The sequence below is a fragment of the Bacillus rossius genome, chromosome 5 (assembly GCF_032445375.1).
Source record: "Bacillus rossius redtenbacheri isolate Brsri chromosome 5, Brsri_v3, whole genome shotgun sequence".
Taxonomy (NCBI): Eukaryota; Metazoa; Arthropoda; class Insecta; order Phasmatodea; family Bacillidae; genus Bacillus; species Bacillus rossius.
Window position 1 is genome coordinate 13,012,657 of NC_086333.1, and position 15,520 is coordinate 13,028,176.

Genomic DNA, 15,520 nt, shown 5'->3' on the forward strand with positions numbered 1-15,520 from the left:
TTTACAAAAAAAGACGAAATTGATTTATTGTCTGATTTCACTTTCGCATAATCTCTGTGTTTCTTGCATTCAAAATGTCTTCGGCAGTCGTCTCTACCTCCGTGGGCAACCGAAAAATCACTATTACAGACGTTGCAGAATACATGATTCTCAAACACAGATGAACGTGAAAAACACGGCCATTCACTTGCATAAATGTCCCGGTATTTTTGTAATACAGGTGTTCTTTTGCTAGTACTTTCACTCCGCACAGCATCACGCTTCATTGTATTTTCAATGCCACTCTGAAACGGTAAAATAAGTGACGCTGCCACTCTTAAACGTTAAAATAAGTGACGCGTCGCCCACGCAATCCAAACATAACGGCCATGTTTACAGATAACACAAAAAGGACGCCGAGACTGCTCAAAAAAATTGCCCCAACAGCGCTACTATTGCAAGATATTGACAGCGATGGCTATCGTACTCACAGCGTCAGCGATATCGTTCTATAGTAAACAAATATCACGTAAACTGCTTTCTGTGGTTTTTGTAAAAAAAAAATCCGCAATACTTTCTTACCAACCCGTAATTCAGTAATATGTGTCACAACACCGTAGTAATTACGGACAATCCGTAATGGTTGGCAGCTATGCCCACACCACCTATAAACCTCCCCCCCTAACACACAAACACACCCACGAACCATCCCTACCATACCAACACACCCACGAACCATCCCTACCATACCAACACACCCACGAACCATCCCTACCATACCAACACACCCACGAACCCTTCCTACCATACCAACACACCCACGAACCATCCCTACCATACCAACACACCCACGAACCATCCCTACCATACCAACACACCCACGAACCATCCCTACCATACCAACACACCCACGAACCATCCCTACCATACCAACACACCCACGAACCCTTCCTACCATACCAACACACCCACGAACCATCCCTACCATACCAACACACCCACGAACCATCCCTACCATACCAACACACCCACGAACCATCCCTACCATACCAACACACCCACGAACCATCCCTACGATACCAACACACCCACGAACCATCCCTACCATACCAACACACCCACGAACCCTTCCTACCATACCAACACACCCACGAACCATCCCTACCATACCAACACACCCACGAACCATCCCTACCATACCAACACACCCACGAACCCTTCCTACCATACCAACACACCCACGAACCATCCCTACCATACCAACACACCCACGAACCATCCCTACCATACCAACACACCCACGAACCCTTCCTACCATACCAACACACCCACGAACCATCCCTACCATACCAACACACCCACGAACCATCCCTACCATACCAACACACCCACGAACCCTTCCTACCATACCAACACACCCACGAACCATTCCTACCATACCAACACACCCACGAACCATCCCTACCATACCAACACACCCACAAACCCTTCCTACCATACCAACACACCCACGAACCCTTCCTACCATACCAACACACCCACGAACCATCCCTACCATACCAACACACCCACGAACCATCCCTACCATACCAACACACCCACGAACCATCCCTACCATACCATAACACCCACGAACCCTTCCTACCATACCAACACACCCACGAACCATCCCTACCATACCAACACACCCACGAACCCTTCCTACCATACCAACACACCCATGAACCCTTCCTACCATACCAACACACCCACGAACCATCCCTACCATAATAACACACCCACGAACCCTTCCTACCATAATAACACACCCACGAACCATCCCTACCATACCAACACACCCACGAACCATCCCTATTATACCAACACACCCACGAACCCTCCCTACCATACCAACACACCCACGAACCATCCCTACCATACCAACACACCCACGAACCCTTCCTACCATACCAACACAACCACGAACCATCCCTACCATACCAACACACCCACGAACCATCCCTACCGTACCAACACACCCACGAACCATCCCTACCGTACCAACACACCCACGAACCCTTCCTACCGTACCAACACACCCACGAACCATCCCTACCATACCAACACACCCACGAACCATCCCTACCCTACCAACACACCCACGAACCCTTCCTACCATACCAACACACCCACGAACCATCCCTACCATACCAACACACCCACGAACCATCCCTACCATACCAACACACCCACGAACCCTTCCTACCATACCAACACACCCACGAACCATCCCTACCATACCAACACACCCACGAACCCTTCCTACCATACCAACACACCCACGAACCCTTCCTACCATACCAACACACCCACGAACCATCCCTACCATACCAACACACCCACGAACCATCCCTACCATACCAACACACCCACGAACCCTTCCTACCATACCAACACACCCACGAACCATCCCTACCATACCAACACACCCACGAACCATCCCTACCATACCAACACACCCACGAACCATCCCTACCATACCAACACACCCACGAACCATCCCTATCATACCAACACACCCACGAACCATCCCTACCATACCAACACACCCACGAATCATCCCTAACATACCAACACACCCACGAACCATCCCTACCATACCAACACACCCACGAACCATCCCTATCATACCAACACACCCACGAACCCTTCCTACCATACCAACACACCCACGAACCATCCCTGCCATACCAACACACCCACGAACCATCCCTACCATACCAACACACCCACGAACCCTTCCTACCATACCAACACACCCACGAACCATCCCTACCATACCAACACATCCACGAACACTTCCTACCATACCAACACACCCACGAACTATCCCTACCATACCAACACACCCACGAACCATCCCTACCATACCAACACACCCACGAACCATCCCTACCATACCAACACACCCACGAACCATCCCTACCATACCAACACACCCACGAACCATCCCTACCATACCAACACACCCACGAACCATCCCTACCATATCAACACACCCACGAACCATCCCTACCATACCAACACACCCACGAACCATCCCTACCATACCAACACACCCACGAACCATCCCTACGATACCAACACACCCACGAACCATCCCTACCTGACCAACACACCCACGAACCCTTCCTACCATACCAACACACCCACGAACCATCCCTACCATACCAACACACCCACGAACCCTTCCTACCATACCAACACACCCACGAACCATCACTACCATACCAACACACCCACGAACCATCCCTACCATACCAACACACCCACGAACCATCCCTACCATACCAACACACCCACGAACCATCCCTACCATACCAACACACCCACGAACCATCCCTACCATACCAACACACCCACGAACCCTTCCTACCGTACCAACACACCCACGAACCATCCCTACCGTACCAACACACCCACGAACCATCCCTACCATTCCAACACACCCACGAACCCTTCCTACCATACCAACACACCCACGAACCATCCCTACCATACCAACACACCCAAGAACCATCCCTACCATACCAACACACCCACGAACCCTTCCTACCATACCAACACACCCACGAACCATCCCTACCATACCAACACACCCACGAACCCTTCCTACCATACCAACACACCTACGAACCCTTCCTACCATACCAACACACCCACGAACCATCCCTACCATACCAACACACCCACGAACCATCCCTACCATACCAACACACCCACGAATCCTTCCTACCATACCAACACACCCACGAACCATCCCTACCATACCAACACACCCACGAACCATCCCTACCATACCAACACACCCACGAACCATCCCTACCATACCAACACACCCACGAACCATCTCTACCATACCAACACACCCACGAACCCTTCCTACCATACCAACACACCCACGAACCCTTCCTACCATACCAACACACCCACGAACCCTTCCTACCATACCAACACACCCACGAACCCTTCCTACCATACCAACACACCCACGAACCATCCCTACCATACCAACACACCCACGAACCCTTCCTACCATACCAACACACCCACGAACCCTTCCTACCATACCAACACACCCACGAACCATCCCTACCATACCAACACACCCACGAACCATCCCTACCATACCAACACACCCACGAACCATCCCTACCATACCAACACACCCACGAACCATCCCTACCATACCAACACACCCACGAACCATCCCTACCATACCAACACACCCACGAACCCTTCCTACCATACCAACACACCCACGAACCATCCCTACCATACCAACACACCCACGAACCCTTCCTACCATACCAACACACCCACGAACCCTTCCTACCATACCAACACACCCACGAACCATCCCTACCATACCAACACACCCACGAACCCTTCCTACCATACCAACACACCCACGAACCATCCCTACCATACCAACACACCCACGAACCCTTCCTACCATACCAACACACCCACAAACCATCCCTACCATACCAACACACCCACGAACCCTTCCTACCATACCAACACACCCACGAACCATCCCTACCATACCAACACACCCACGAACCCTTCCTACCATACCAAAACCAACGAACCCTTCCTACCATACATACACACCACGAACCATCCCTACCATACCAACACACCCACGAACCCTTCCTACCATACCAACACACCCACGAACCATCCCTACCATACCAACACACCCACGAACCATCCCTACCATACCAACACACCCACGAACCCTTCCTACCATACCAACACACCCACGAACCCTTCCTACCATACCAACACACCCACGAACCATCCCTACCATACCAACACACCCACAAACCCTTCCTACCATACCAACACACCCACGAACCATCCCTACCATACCAACACACCCACGAACCATCCCTACCATACCAACACACCCACGAACCCTTCCTACCATACCAACACACCCACGAACCCTTCCTACCATACCAACACACCCACGAACCATCCCTACCATACCAACACACCCACGAACCCTTCCTACCATACCAACACACCCACGAACCATCCCTACCATACCAACACACCCACAAACCCTTCCTACCATACCAACACACCCATGAACCATCCCTACCATACCAACACACCCACGAACCATCCCTACCATACCAACACACCCACGAACCCTTCCTACCATACCAACACACCCACGAACCATCCCTACCATACCAACACACCCACGAACCATCCCTACCATACCAACACACCCACGAACCATCCCTACCATACCAACACACCCACGAACCATCCCTACCATACCAACACACCCACGAACCATCCCTACCATACCAACACACCCACGAACCATCCCTACCATACCAACACACACCACACCACCTGAACACCACACACACATCACACCACCCAAACCCCCACACACACCACACACTTTTTTTTTTTTTTTTTTAAATTTGGTTTTTGAAACTACAAATCATTTGAAAATTTTCTTGTCCTATGAAAACATTGAAGAAAAGAATGTGTGGAAATCAGTTCCACAAAGAGATAAGATGAAAGAGATGTCAGTTACCTCTCCCTTTGCTCCGTAGTGAGGGGGACCAATCATGAAACACACAGTCTTGGGTGGAAACAACTCCTCCAAGGTCTTGAACTGCACAAAGCTAGGGTTGCAGACTGCAATGTCCTTGACAGTTGTTTGGAAAGCATACACTGATGGCACTTCACACCACTGCAACAAAGCAAACACTAGTTCACAGTTCTCCTGCAGTTTCGCATTCCCTATACTTAACTCCAAACACAAAATTAGCCAATTATAAAAATGGAGTATTTAAAAAAAATAAACTGGTATAAATAATTATATAAAGTATTAAGAGTTAAACTACGCCTTCATAGTAACAAGTATGTATGGCACCAAATTAATCATACTATATTATCTTTGTAATATTTCATTAGATTCAAGTAAGTTTATTTTCTATGTTTCATCTACTATTTTAATTATTTTGCAGTAAGTTTAAGCAGTGTTTTTGTTTTCCCTGTTTAAATTGTGAGATTATTAAATTAAATGAGAAGTCTTGTTACAAAATCAAAATTACGTAAAATTGTGTATTTTAGCGATTATAAATAATTTTTGAATCAGTGAGTTGTATCAAAATTAACCTACAGAATTACCACATGTAACCATAATTATTTAATCCGCAGAAATTCCTTCATTAACAGTCTTCTTCAATTTGCACCTGGATACGAATTTGTAATGATTATAGTGATTGGTTGATTTTGTTTGCATTTTTCTAGAGGAATAGTTTTGCTTATGTTCGAGGGGGGGGAAAAAGTCTCCGTTCAGGGGGCGAAAACAAACAGCGTAACGATTGTAAAAAAAGGTTAATCTTAGCCGGTTTCTGAGCCGTCATTAGAAGAAATAAAACTTCTCATTGATACCTCAGAGAGGTCTGTCCAATAGACAGATGTTCTTTCCTTTTTTCACTTCCGTTTTGTTGATTTAGGTTGCCTGGAAACGCCCTCCCTTACGTGCCTACGCAGTTAAGTGGGCTAGCCAAAGTTATGCTAGCAGGGAACCAATATGCTTCTTCTTCTACCAAGCGGGAACCAGACAACATGTTAGACTAGCACTTGGGGTTTGTGACTTAGACTTCATGTCATGAGGATGGCGTGGCAAATGTAAGTGAATAGTGTGTTTTGGATCATCATTCTAAATTCATTTTAGAGTTTACATCATTTGCTTTCTATGCTATTGATACTTTGTTTTTGCGTCCGTTGGAGAAGTGCAGCTAAGGGAACCTGTGTGGCCTTTCCACAAGTAGGGATACGACTGCAATACGTGTTGTCTATAGGAGTTGTCCGCTTTCTGGCCATTAGGGGTCATCACATGTATGCTGAATCTTTGGCCATCAAGGCTTGGTGAGTTTACATGAACCGTTTGTATTTTAATACTATGTCTGTTTTACTCTCTAATATGATGCATGTTAGGGTTGGATTTTGGATTGAGCTGTATCGACTGCCTAGTAATGCGGGTGCTGAATCGTCTCGCGCGACATGCATGCGTGACATAGTAAGTTGATAGGTCCATTTCGTTGTTTGTAACGTAAAAATAATTTGCGGTCTCATGAGATTATATGATTAGTTTGTATTACACCCTATGTTCTTAGCAGGCCAGTATATGTGACATTGTGGCATTGTAATCTTTGATGGGTTCTTAACTGTAATGTCTTTGCCTTGTAATTAGTTATTCATGCATTAATATAAGCATAGCTTTAACTGCAATTAAAACCCCACCACCTCTTTCTATAATTATATGATCTGCATCTCTGTCAGTTCTGAAAATAAAATTTTGATCAGTAAAGTAATAAGAGTTTATACTTGAATCATAAAACCATGATTTGGTTAAGGCAGATTATGTCATGTTGGGTATGGATAACATTGTTGGAAAGTTCAGTAGATTTAGTTCTTAGGCCTCTGACATTTTGATAAACTATTTCCCACTCTCGGGAACAAGTTATGGATTACGTTGGAGGTGCTCCGAGTTCTTCTATGTTATCAGACTCCAAGGGACAGTTTTTTCCCGAAGACCAGAACATGTTTTTGCGGGGATCCTGAGCTAAGATGATATTATGCTCAGGTTCGAGGGGCTTAAAAAATCCCAGGAATTTGGGCTGTTCAATTTATGACACATCAATGATGGTAGATATTCAGTACTTACGGTTACTAAGAAAGAACAAAAATGAATGCAGTTACGACACCATAAAGAGTCGCGAGAAGCGTGCACAGACACGTCCGTCATCAAAAACATTGCGGCTGCTATTAATAATATATATTATAAATTCAATAATTTTATATGTTGTATTAAAATAAGTGTTGTGTTAATACATTGTTTGTGATACCATAGTTAGATGTTACACAACACTGGTGAGTACTAAAAGACTCCCTTATTTTTTTTCTTGTTGAAACAAACCACTTTTGAGGCTCGCATCTCATCAAAAGACAGCCCAGTAAAATATTAGTATTTTGAAAAGAAAAAAAACAGTGTCATTTTTTTAATCTACAAAAAAATGTGTTTCTCAAACCCTGGATCACAGTTAAGTTTTGAAGCCTTTATCCTCAAAGTTGTTACTGCTGGAAGCAGATACTTAAGCTTACTTCATTAAATATTGGTAGGAATTTTAGCTGACAAATCTAAATGATATAGCAGCTGCAATATCTTCATATGACTATTATTTTCTTTAAGGTCCTGTCAGAATTATTTTAACTTGTCCTGGAATGAAATACCAGGATAAGATTTTATAAGGTTTAGTCTGATTGTTTCAGTGCTCTTATTTTTTCACTGAGTTAATTCTTCAAAAAGTAACAACTTTTGCTTTTCTAGTAAACCTTTTTGTACCAATAATGTTTCTGCCATTAGTTCATAGTTTTTATTTTTTTTCGACTTACAATTATTAAATTATTGCATTCAATAATAACAAACTAGCTGCGGAATTCGCAGGAACACTGCCTCCTACTGGCTTCTCTGTATTGTTTAAATCATCTAAACCTGTCGAATTGTTTTGTGTCGCTTGTTATACAGGATATTAATCATTTTCAACAACTGATGAATTCAAAAGTACCTCCCGAACTAGATTTTACCTAATTCTTCGCTGACGCCTTCTGCTTCGATTTAACTCACAGAGACCTGATACTGAAGTATCACGGCCCGGAAGATGTTCAGCTGGAACACATGATTGACTTTACGCAATATTTTTTAGCAAGTACTGTAAACGTTTTTTTTTTTTTTCTGTGGGTTCTTTTCAAAAGAGTCTTTGAAAAGTGGATAGAACATTGTTAGAAGTTTACTTGAATATAAATTTACAAAAATTTATTTTAGATTTAGTTCAGATTTGAAAAGTTAAAAGTTTTTTTTTCCAGCCTTTTGATTTGTAAAGGTAATATGTGTTGTATTATTGTCAACATAAGCCCTACTATTATAAATCTTGGTAAAATATGGATATGAATTATTAATTGGGTTTGTAAGCTATACCAATTTATTGGTTTCTAGTAAAATAAAATTTAAAAGCCAAAATTATCAAACAATGAATTTATTACAGTTAATTTTCATTACTGTGTTTGGATTCTATAAAATGTACAGTATTGATGACCCATAACATAACACAAGCAGAACTGAAATGAAGACATTATGAAGTACAATGTAAGTCACATGATATTATAAAAATATTATAACATGTTATTTAAGAAATTATTCAGTATTGTGCATCACCACATTTTTGTGCGGTACTTTTTCCATAACTTGATCAAGTTACGCACTATAATAATGAAGTATAAATTTACCTCTTCCAAAGACTATACATATTAATTTGAAAACAAATATTACACCTGGAATTTTAAGGGTTTGCATTTTATGTGAATTATGTGGCAATTTCTTATCTCATGGGTTTGTGTGTTAGGAGATCTATTAAACCTTGATGGCATGTCATTTCCACTCCATTAGAGAAGAACCACCCACCCCTCAACGTAATGCCCTAATTCGTTCCAGGAAAACAGAGTGCTAATCAAATAGGTTTTTTCCATAAGAGTGTACGTTAAATCAAAATAATTCATTTCCCATGTTTGCTTAATCTATACTAATATTATAAAGCTGAAGAGTTTGTCTGTTTGAACGCGCTAATCTCAGGAACCACTGGTCCGATTTGAAAAATTCTTTCAGTGTTGGACAGTACATTTATCGGTAAGACTATAGGCTATATTATACTATCAATAACATTAGGGATCCTTACTAAAAGTCCAATTTAGAATCAAATGCGTTGGAGGGGGTTAGATACAACATGCAGTACACGTACAAAGTGTGTGTTGACAATGCCGCAGGCGCTAGAAGTTTATTTCTTATTGGCTATTAACATTGTTGCCACGCATTAGATGCCTCATCATTCTTAATTTTCCCATACAAGTAAAAAACACCCGTGTGATATTAACAACGAAGCAATCAGTACCCTCATAAGAGTTCAATTAGTATTTAATCACTTTTTATCACTTTAAATCACAAACCTAAACTATTGTTTTCTTTTCCCTCTCTCGTGTTTAATTTGTTTTTTTATTGCCCTTTTTTTCAAGTATATATATATATTACAGACTTGAAACTTTACAGTAATGTTCCTTATGTTACGCAGGATGACATTTTCCGAAAATTATATCCCATGGGTGGTTAAAACCAGGCAACAGTGGGTACTTTGTCTGCATGAGAACAGGATTTTGCATTGTTCATGCCTTCTGCGTCTCCATGGCAACGGGCATCGCGCGGCAGTGGCGTACCCACAAGGAGGGGCATGTATAATGAGCGGCGCAAGAGTGATCTGCCTGTAGACTGCCGTAGCAAAGTACGGGTACATCAGTTGTACGTTGCGTGCACGAGTCGGGAAACCATCGGTGCTATTCATTTTCTCTCCGGTACATTATACAGCATTGTAATAAATTTTCACTGAATTTTTTTTATTTACCATTAATGTAAATGGGAGACGTGTCTTAATTTTTTTCCATTAGTATAGCCGTGCGAAGCCGGGTTGGGCAGCTAGTGACACATATTTTAATCAAGTCACTACTTCCATTAAAATAAATTTACAGTACTAATATATGTCTAAATAAATTTGAAGTACATTTAAATAAATTTTGAGAAACACTTTGAAAAGAAACCACCTATAATTCAATTTCAAAAATTCACAGACTGCAATTTTTACACAATAGGGGCTTGGGCATAAAATTTCTAAGATGCTCTAACAATATTGCTAAATTACAAAATAATGTTTTTTATATAAGATAGCAATTTTTAAAAAATCATATAACAAATGTTTTCAATTAATAGAAAGATTATTTAACCTGGTAACATGACCAGACTCTGTTGTTTACTAAATGTGTGTCTGCCATGATTTTCCACTCGCAATCCTAGTAGGTGCGAGGTGAACTTGTTACCACTCACTACCTCCGGTTAGCTCAAAATTAGGTGATGAGTGTACATACATGTTGGTAGCAGGTCAAAAAGTAATTTATATGCAATGTTCGATGTATTACCTGTTGTTTTTATTCATGTAAAAATCACAAAATATTTGGCACAAAAAAAAAACACGGAGCCATCGCCCAACCACGGCCTGCTCGGCCCGCCGCCCAAACAATGACTGCCCGGCCCGGTGTTCAGACAGTGACTAACTTTACAGCCTTCCTTCCCTTTGTGCGGGCAGTGTCCTGGGCTCGCTGATGTAATTTTCAGCCAATCACGGCGCATAGCAACAGAAACTTCCACGGAATGCTTACTTTTGTTCCCACGACGCAGCGATTTTCTCTCTTTCTCACACTCCCATGACTGTGACTCACTCTCCTAGCGTGTGAAACAAAGCCTCGGTCGTGGAAAAACGAAGGAGAATTACGTCAGCATGCCTTCCCACACAAAGATGCTAGCAAAAAAAAATACTAGAAAAATAAACTTATGAGTTATAAAAATTAAAACATTAAACCCAGTGAATTACGTTCACAATAACTTCTAAAAGGAAAAACTTTCACATCTAACCTGAAATTTGACAAAAAAATTTATAACAAATTATTATTACTGGATTGCATGGGGAAGGCTGTAATCTGGGTTGTTACAAACTAGCCCTGAAATCTTCTGGCTTTTCTCTCCAGAGTTACTACTGACACACGGGATGGCATAATATAAATGTTTACTGAACACTTGGCATCATTGGAGATAAATATGCAATGGCGAATAGCTAGTAAGGAAAGAGTAAAATATTGTTTGTTGATTTATCACATTATTAACACGTTGCATTGTATTTAATGCTACACAAGTGCTGTTGACATTAAAAGCGCATAGAAATAAAAATTAATGTTATAGAAAACAGCCCTACTTCAAATCATGCCTTAGTTTATTGTTGCCATTACTTAAAAACAATGCAAATCAAAGGCGTTACTATGAGGGGCGAGTGTATTTAAAACAACAGCACAAAAACCAAGCACAGCATTTCTTTAATAAAGATTATGGCAATTTTCACATTTCCATTCACTTTTATTTAATTTGTCTATTTGCAAAGAACAAATAATTATTTTTTTTTTAACTTTATTAATGTTATAAAACCTAATTTTTTTTTAAGTAAAGAAATTATAGGACATCATGCATAAATCAGAACATGATTTTTCTATTTTGCATAACCTTACCGCTATTTCATCCAAGATGCAACTTTGTGATAACCTTGCTGGGCTAGCATTGCTCGCTTCCTCAGTTAAGAAACCCATTAGTTCATCTGTTCCAGGTCCTTCAAGTTGACTTGGATGCTGCTCCTAATGATGCATATAGCACTTTTGCTTTCCCTAACCTAACCTACACCACATCACAACCACCAAAGAGTTCTGATTCTTGTGTCAAATAACATTTTTTGAGATTCCCGAATTTAACCTTTAACACTTCTATTGTTAACAAAATCAGTAAAATGTTAATTTCACAACTTAGTGGTGCCCCTTTTCAAGATGTTATCAAACTTTTACGTCCTAACCAGAACGTTAAGTCCAAATACATTTGAACATTATTGCTATATCTTTACCTTTCTTCGTATTCATGTGTATCCATGTTCTCAGTCTTGTTTTTTGGTTAAGTTATGGTCCATTGTGATGACTTCACCTAAACCTAAAGGTCCTATCCTGAATCCATTAGTTTCTTTCTCCACCGTGAAGTAATTTGTTGTTGTAAAGTCATTGTTTTATAGTTTTTTTGAGAGATTATTGCCATCCAAATGCTGTGGTGGACTCTGTTGGGGATGGGGGAGAGTTATGAATGTTCACCATTACATTGTTGTAGCAGGGCATCAGCTCAAATTTTGAATTTCGTTTAATATAAATTTTTGTTTGCTTAACATGTTTTTGTTGAGCAAACTTAATGCCCGATTGCTTTTAGTCCGATTTGTATATTGTGAGAAGTTATATATATATATATAAAACTAGCAGAACCCGGCAGACGTTGTCCTGCTAGTGTTTATTTATCTATAATGTTGCGTTCAAAATTTCTCAGGGGACTTTACTGATGGGACTCTGAGCTGGCTGATCTGTTCACTCGTCAGCGCAAGTGACGTGGCCATATAATTGGGGCACGGGATTGGCGCGGCGCTCTGCTGGATTGCAGATTGTACTTTTTGTAGTTGATTTGTCCGGCTGCGCGCTGGCGCGGTCACTGGGGCGCGCTGTCGCAACAGGCCGCACGGCGTGGCAGCACGTCTGGGTGAAAGGGGTAGCCTGCTCAGATGTCCTGGTTATTTGCTTGTATATTTGGTTTCAATAACCATGGATTGTGTTGGTAGGCACGGCGGTGCGCTGAGATTTAAGCACAGGTTAGAGAGAGGTTGTGGTTCACTCTGGCGAAGGCTATGCCTCTCGTCAGTGGTTGATGAGTAGTCTTAGTTTGTGATGTTGAAGCTCACTCGGGCAGAGGCTATGCCTAAACGTCCTAAAACTCTTAATCTGTAAAAATTACAGAAAATCTCTAATACTTGCACTACTGATAATTTAAGTGGAAGTCCCCAATATTTATTTTTAATGAATGATGATAAACTGAAGTGAAGGGCAAAAATAAAAAGAATAGATTAGTAAACTGATGCTGAAAATTGAATTTGCATCACTTTTGCACAGTTCCTAATTATTCTGTTATTTATCATGACGTTTGTGACCAGTGCTTCAATTACACTACTTTCCCGTGACTTTTGGGACCTGTAGACTTCAAATTCAAAACTATATTCTCTCCTGAACATGAAAACTATACTACAATGTATGTACTGATGGCATACATTAAAGCAATATGTATTCAATACACCTTGATTTTGACATCGTCCAGGGCTACGCCCCTCCTAAGCCCGATGTGACCCGTCCACGGCAGCACCCCTCCCTCCCACCAGCACCCTCTATTTCAAACGTCCCGCCGACGGCGAGCGTGTGTGTTGCGGCCATACAAGAGGCCAGTAATTAGAGTCGGTGCGGCTTCCCCGTAAATCCTAATTATTAAATAAGAATTGTCAACCTTTATTTATCTTTTAATTCCCAAGGGTCGTGTGTTTGCAGGTCCATTTTTCTAAACAGACGTTACAGTGCCACAAGCGACCGCTAAGAGAACTACCAAATTAACTTTTCATTATTGTAATTCTTTTATTTAGCTTTGTTAATTAGGTGGAAGGAGCAGAGGCAGTAGCTTAATTAATACTGATTTACTAAATGTTTATTCAGATTTCATTGTAAGTAAAAACGTAAATTGAACAGCCAACGGTAACGGGAGCGGAAGGAGGCGCCAGGCAGTCTAATCTTGGAACCGCCCGGAGTCGGACGCGTGCTGTACCTCGTCGCCTTCAATACTTGGTAAGAACTGATCTTTTCGCATCCGGCCATGTAATAATTTCTCTGAACCGCTTTTAACCGCTTCGAGGTCTACTACGGGTGGAAGACTCTTTAACGTAAATATTTTTTCTGCTCAGCCGGGCTTTTGACATCGACTGCGTTGCGAATCGTCGGCCAGGCCACAGGTGACCTGGCCCTCCTCTAAGCTGATTCATGCCGTTGGCTTTTTAACCGCTTAATAAGTAAATATGTAAGAGGAAGGAGTGAATAAAACTCAGGCGCATTGAAGTCTCCATCTTTTCATTCTAACCCCGTGTGTCCTTAAGGAGTGTATGGAGTGTGGGACGCCTAGAGCCCACATGGTGATAGCGTACCAGACGCTGAGAGCGGGTGTTAGGGCCACCGTAGGTAACTAGGGTTGCGTGTCTCGCCCCACACGGGCGACGTCGCGACCAGGAGGAAGAGTCTCGCCGGGTCCACGTGCCCACGAACCACGTGGTGGCGCCCACCACATAACATCTTTAATATTCAGCAACCTAGTGCGATAGCAATTTAAAGAGTATGTAACTAGTTACACATTGTTGTGAACACAATGGCCACCACTAGTTCCAACAACTGGACAGCAAGTGGCCATGGTCGTCATGGACAGTATGCCTCCCATCATGGCACTACTGGCTCTACATACATGGCAGGATCATGGCTACATACTTTGATTGTTAATCCAGTATTCAAGACATCATTCATATTTATCTTTTCTTTTTGTACTCAAAAAATTAAGAATTTTAGCTAAGTGATTTTATAATAATGAAATATAATTATATTATATCAGATACTGATAAAGGCTATAAAATTTACCATTCCTAGGAAAAGTTATAGTTTTAAAAATCATAACCTTTTTCTCTGCTGTGATCTTGCCTGTAGCACCGTAGACATATTTTCGCCCAATCATATTTGTAGCATGGACAATTATTCCTGTTTCACCTATATCAACAGCCAGTTTATTAATGTATCTGAAAAAAGAAAAAAAACCTTTCTAAACATCCATTATATATATATATATATATATATATTTCTGAGACAAAGGGTTAATTTATTCACATGCAAAAATATTTTCAAAAAAGACTAAAAATTTGCAAATCCGACAAAA

At 41.8% G+C, this 15,520-nt stretch overlaps 1 protein-coding gene across 3 annotated transcripts in view; it reads right to left on the minus strand.

The window, feature by feature from the left end:
- LOC134531598 (5'-3' exoribonuclease 1) overlaps positions 1–15,520 on the minus strand; it is a 373,786-nt gene that overhangs the window by 148,174 nt on the left and 210,092 nt on the right. For all 3 annotated transcript variants that reach the window (XM_063367328.1, XM_063367329.1, XM_063367330.1), the window contains exons 17-18: positions 15,266–15,383; positions 5,585–5,743 (exon numbers count right to left, since the gene is read on the minus strand). In XM_063367328.1, coding sequence (XP_063223398.1) covers positions 5,585–5,743; positions 15,266–15,383 — 277 coding nt within the window. The remainder of the gene's footprint in view (positions 1–5,584; positions 5,744–15,265; positions 15,384–15,520) is intronic.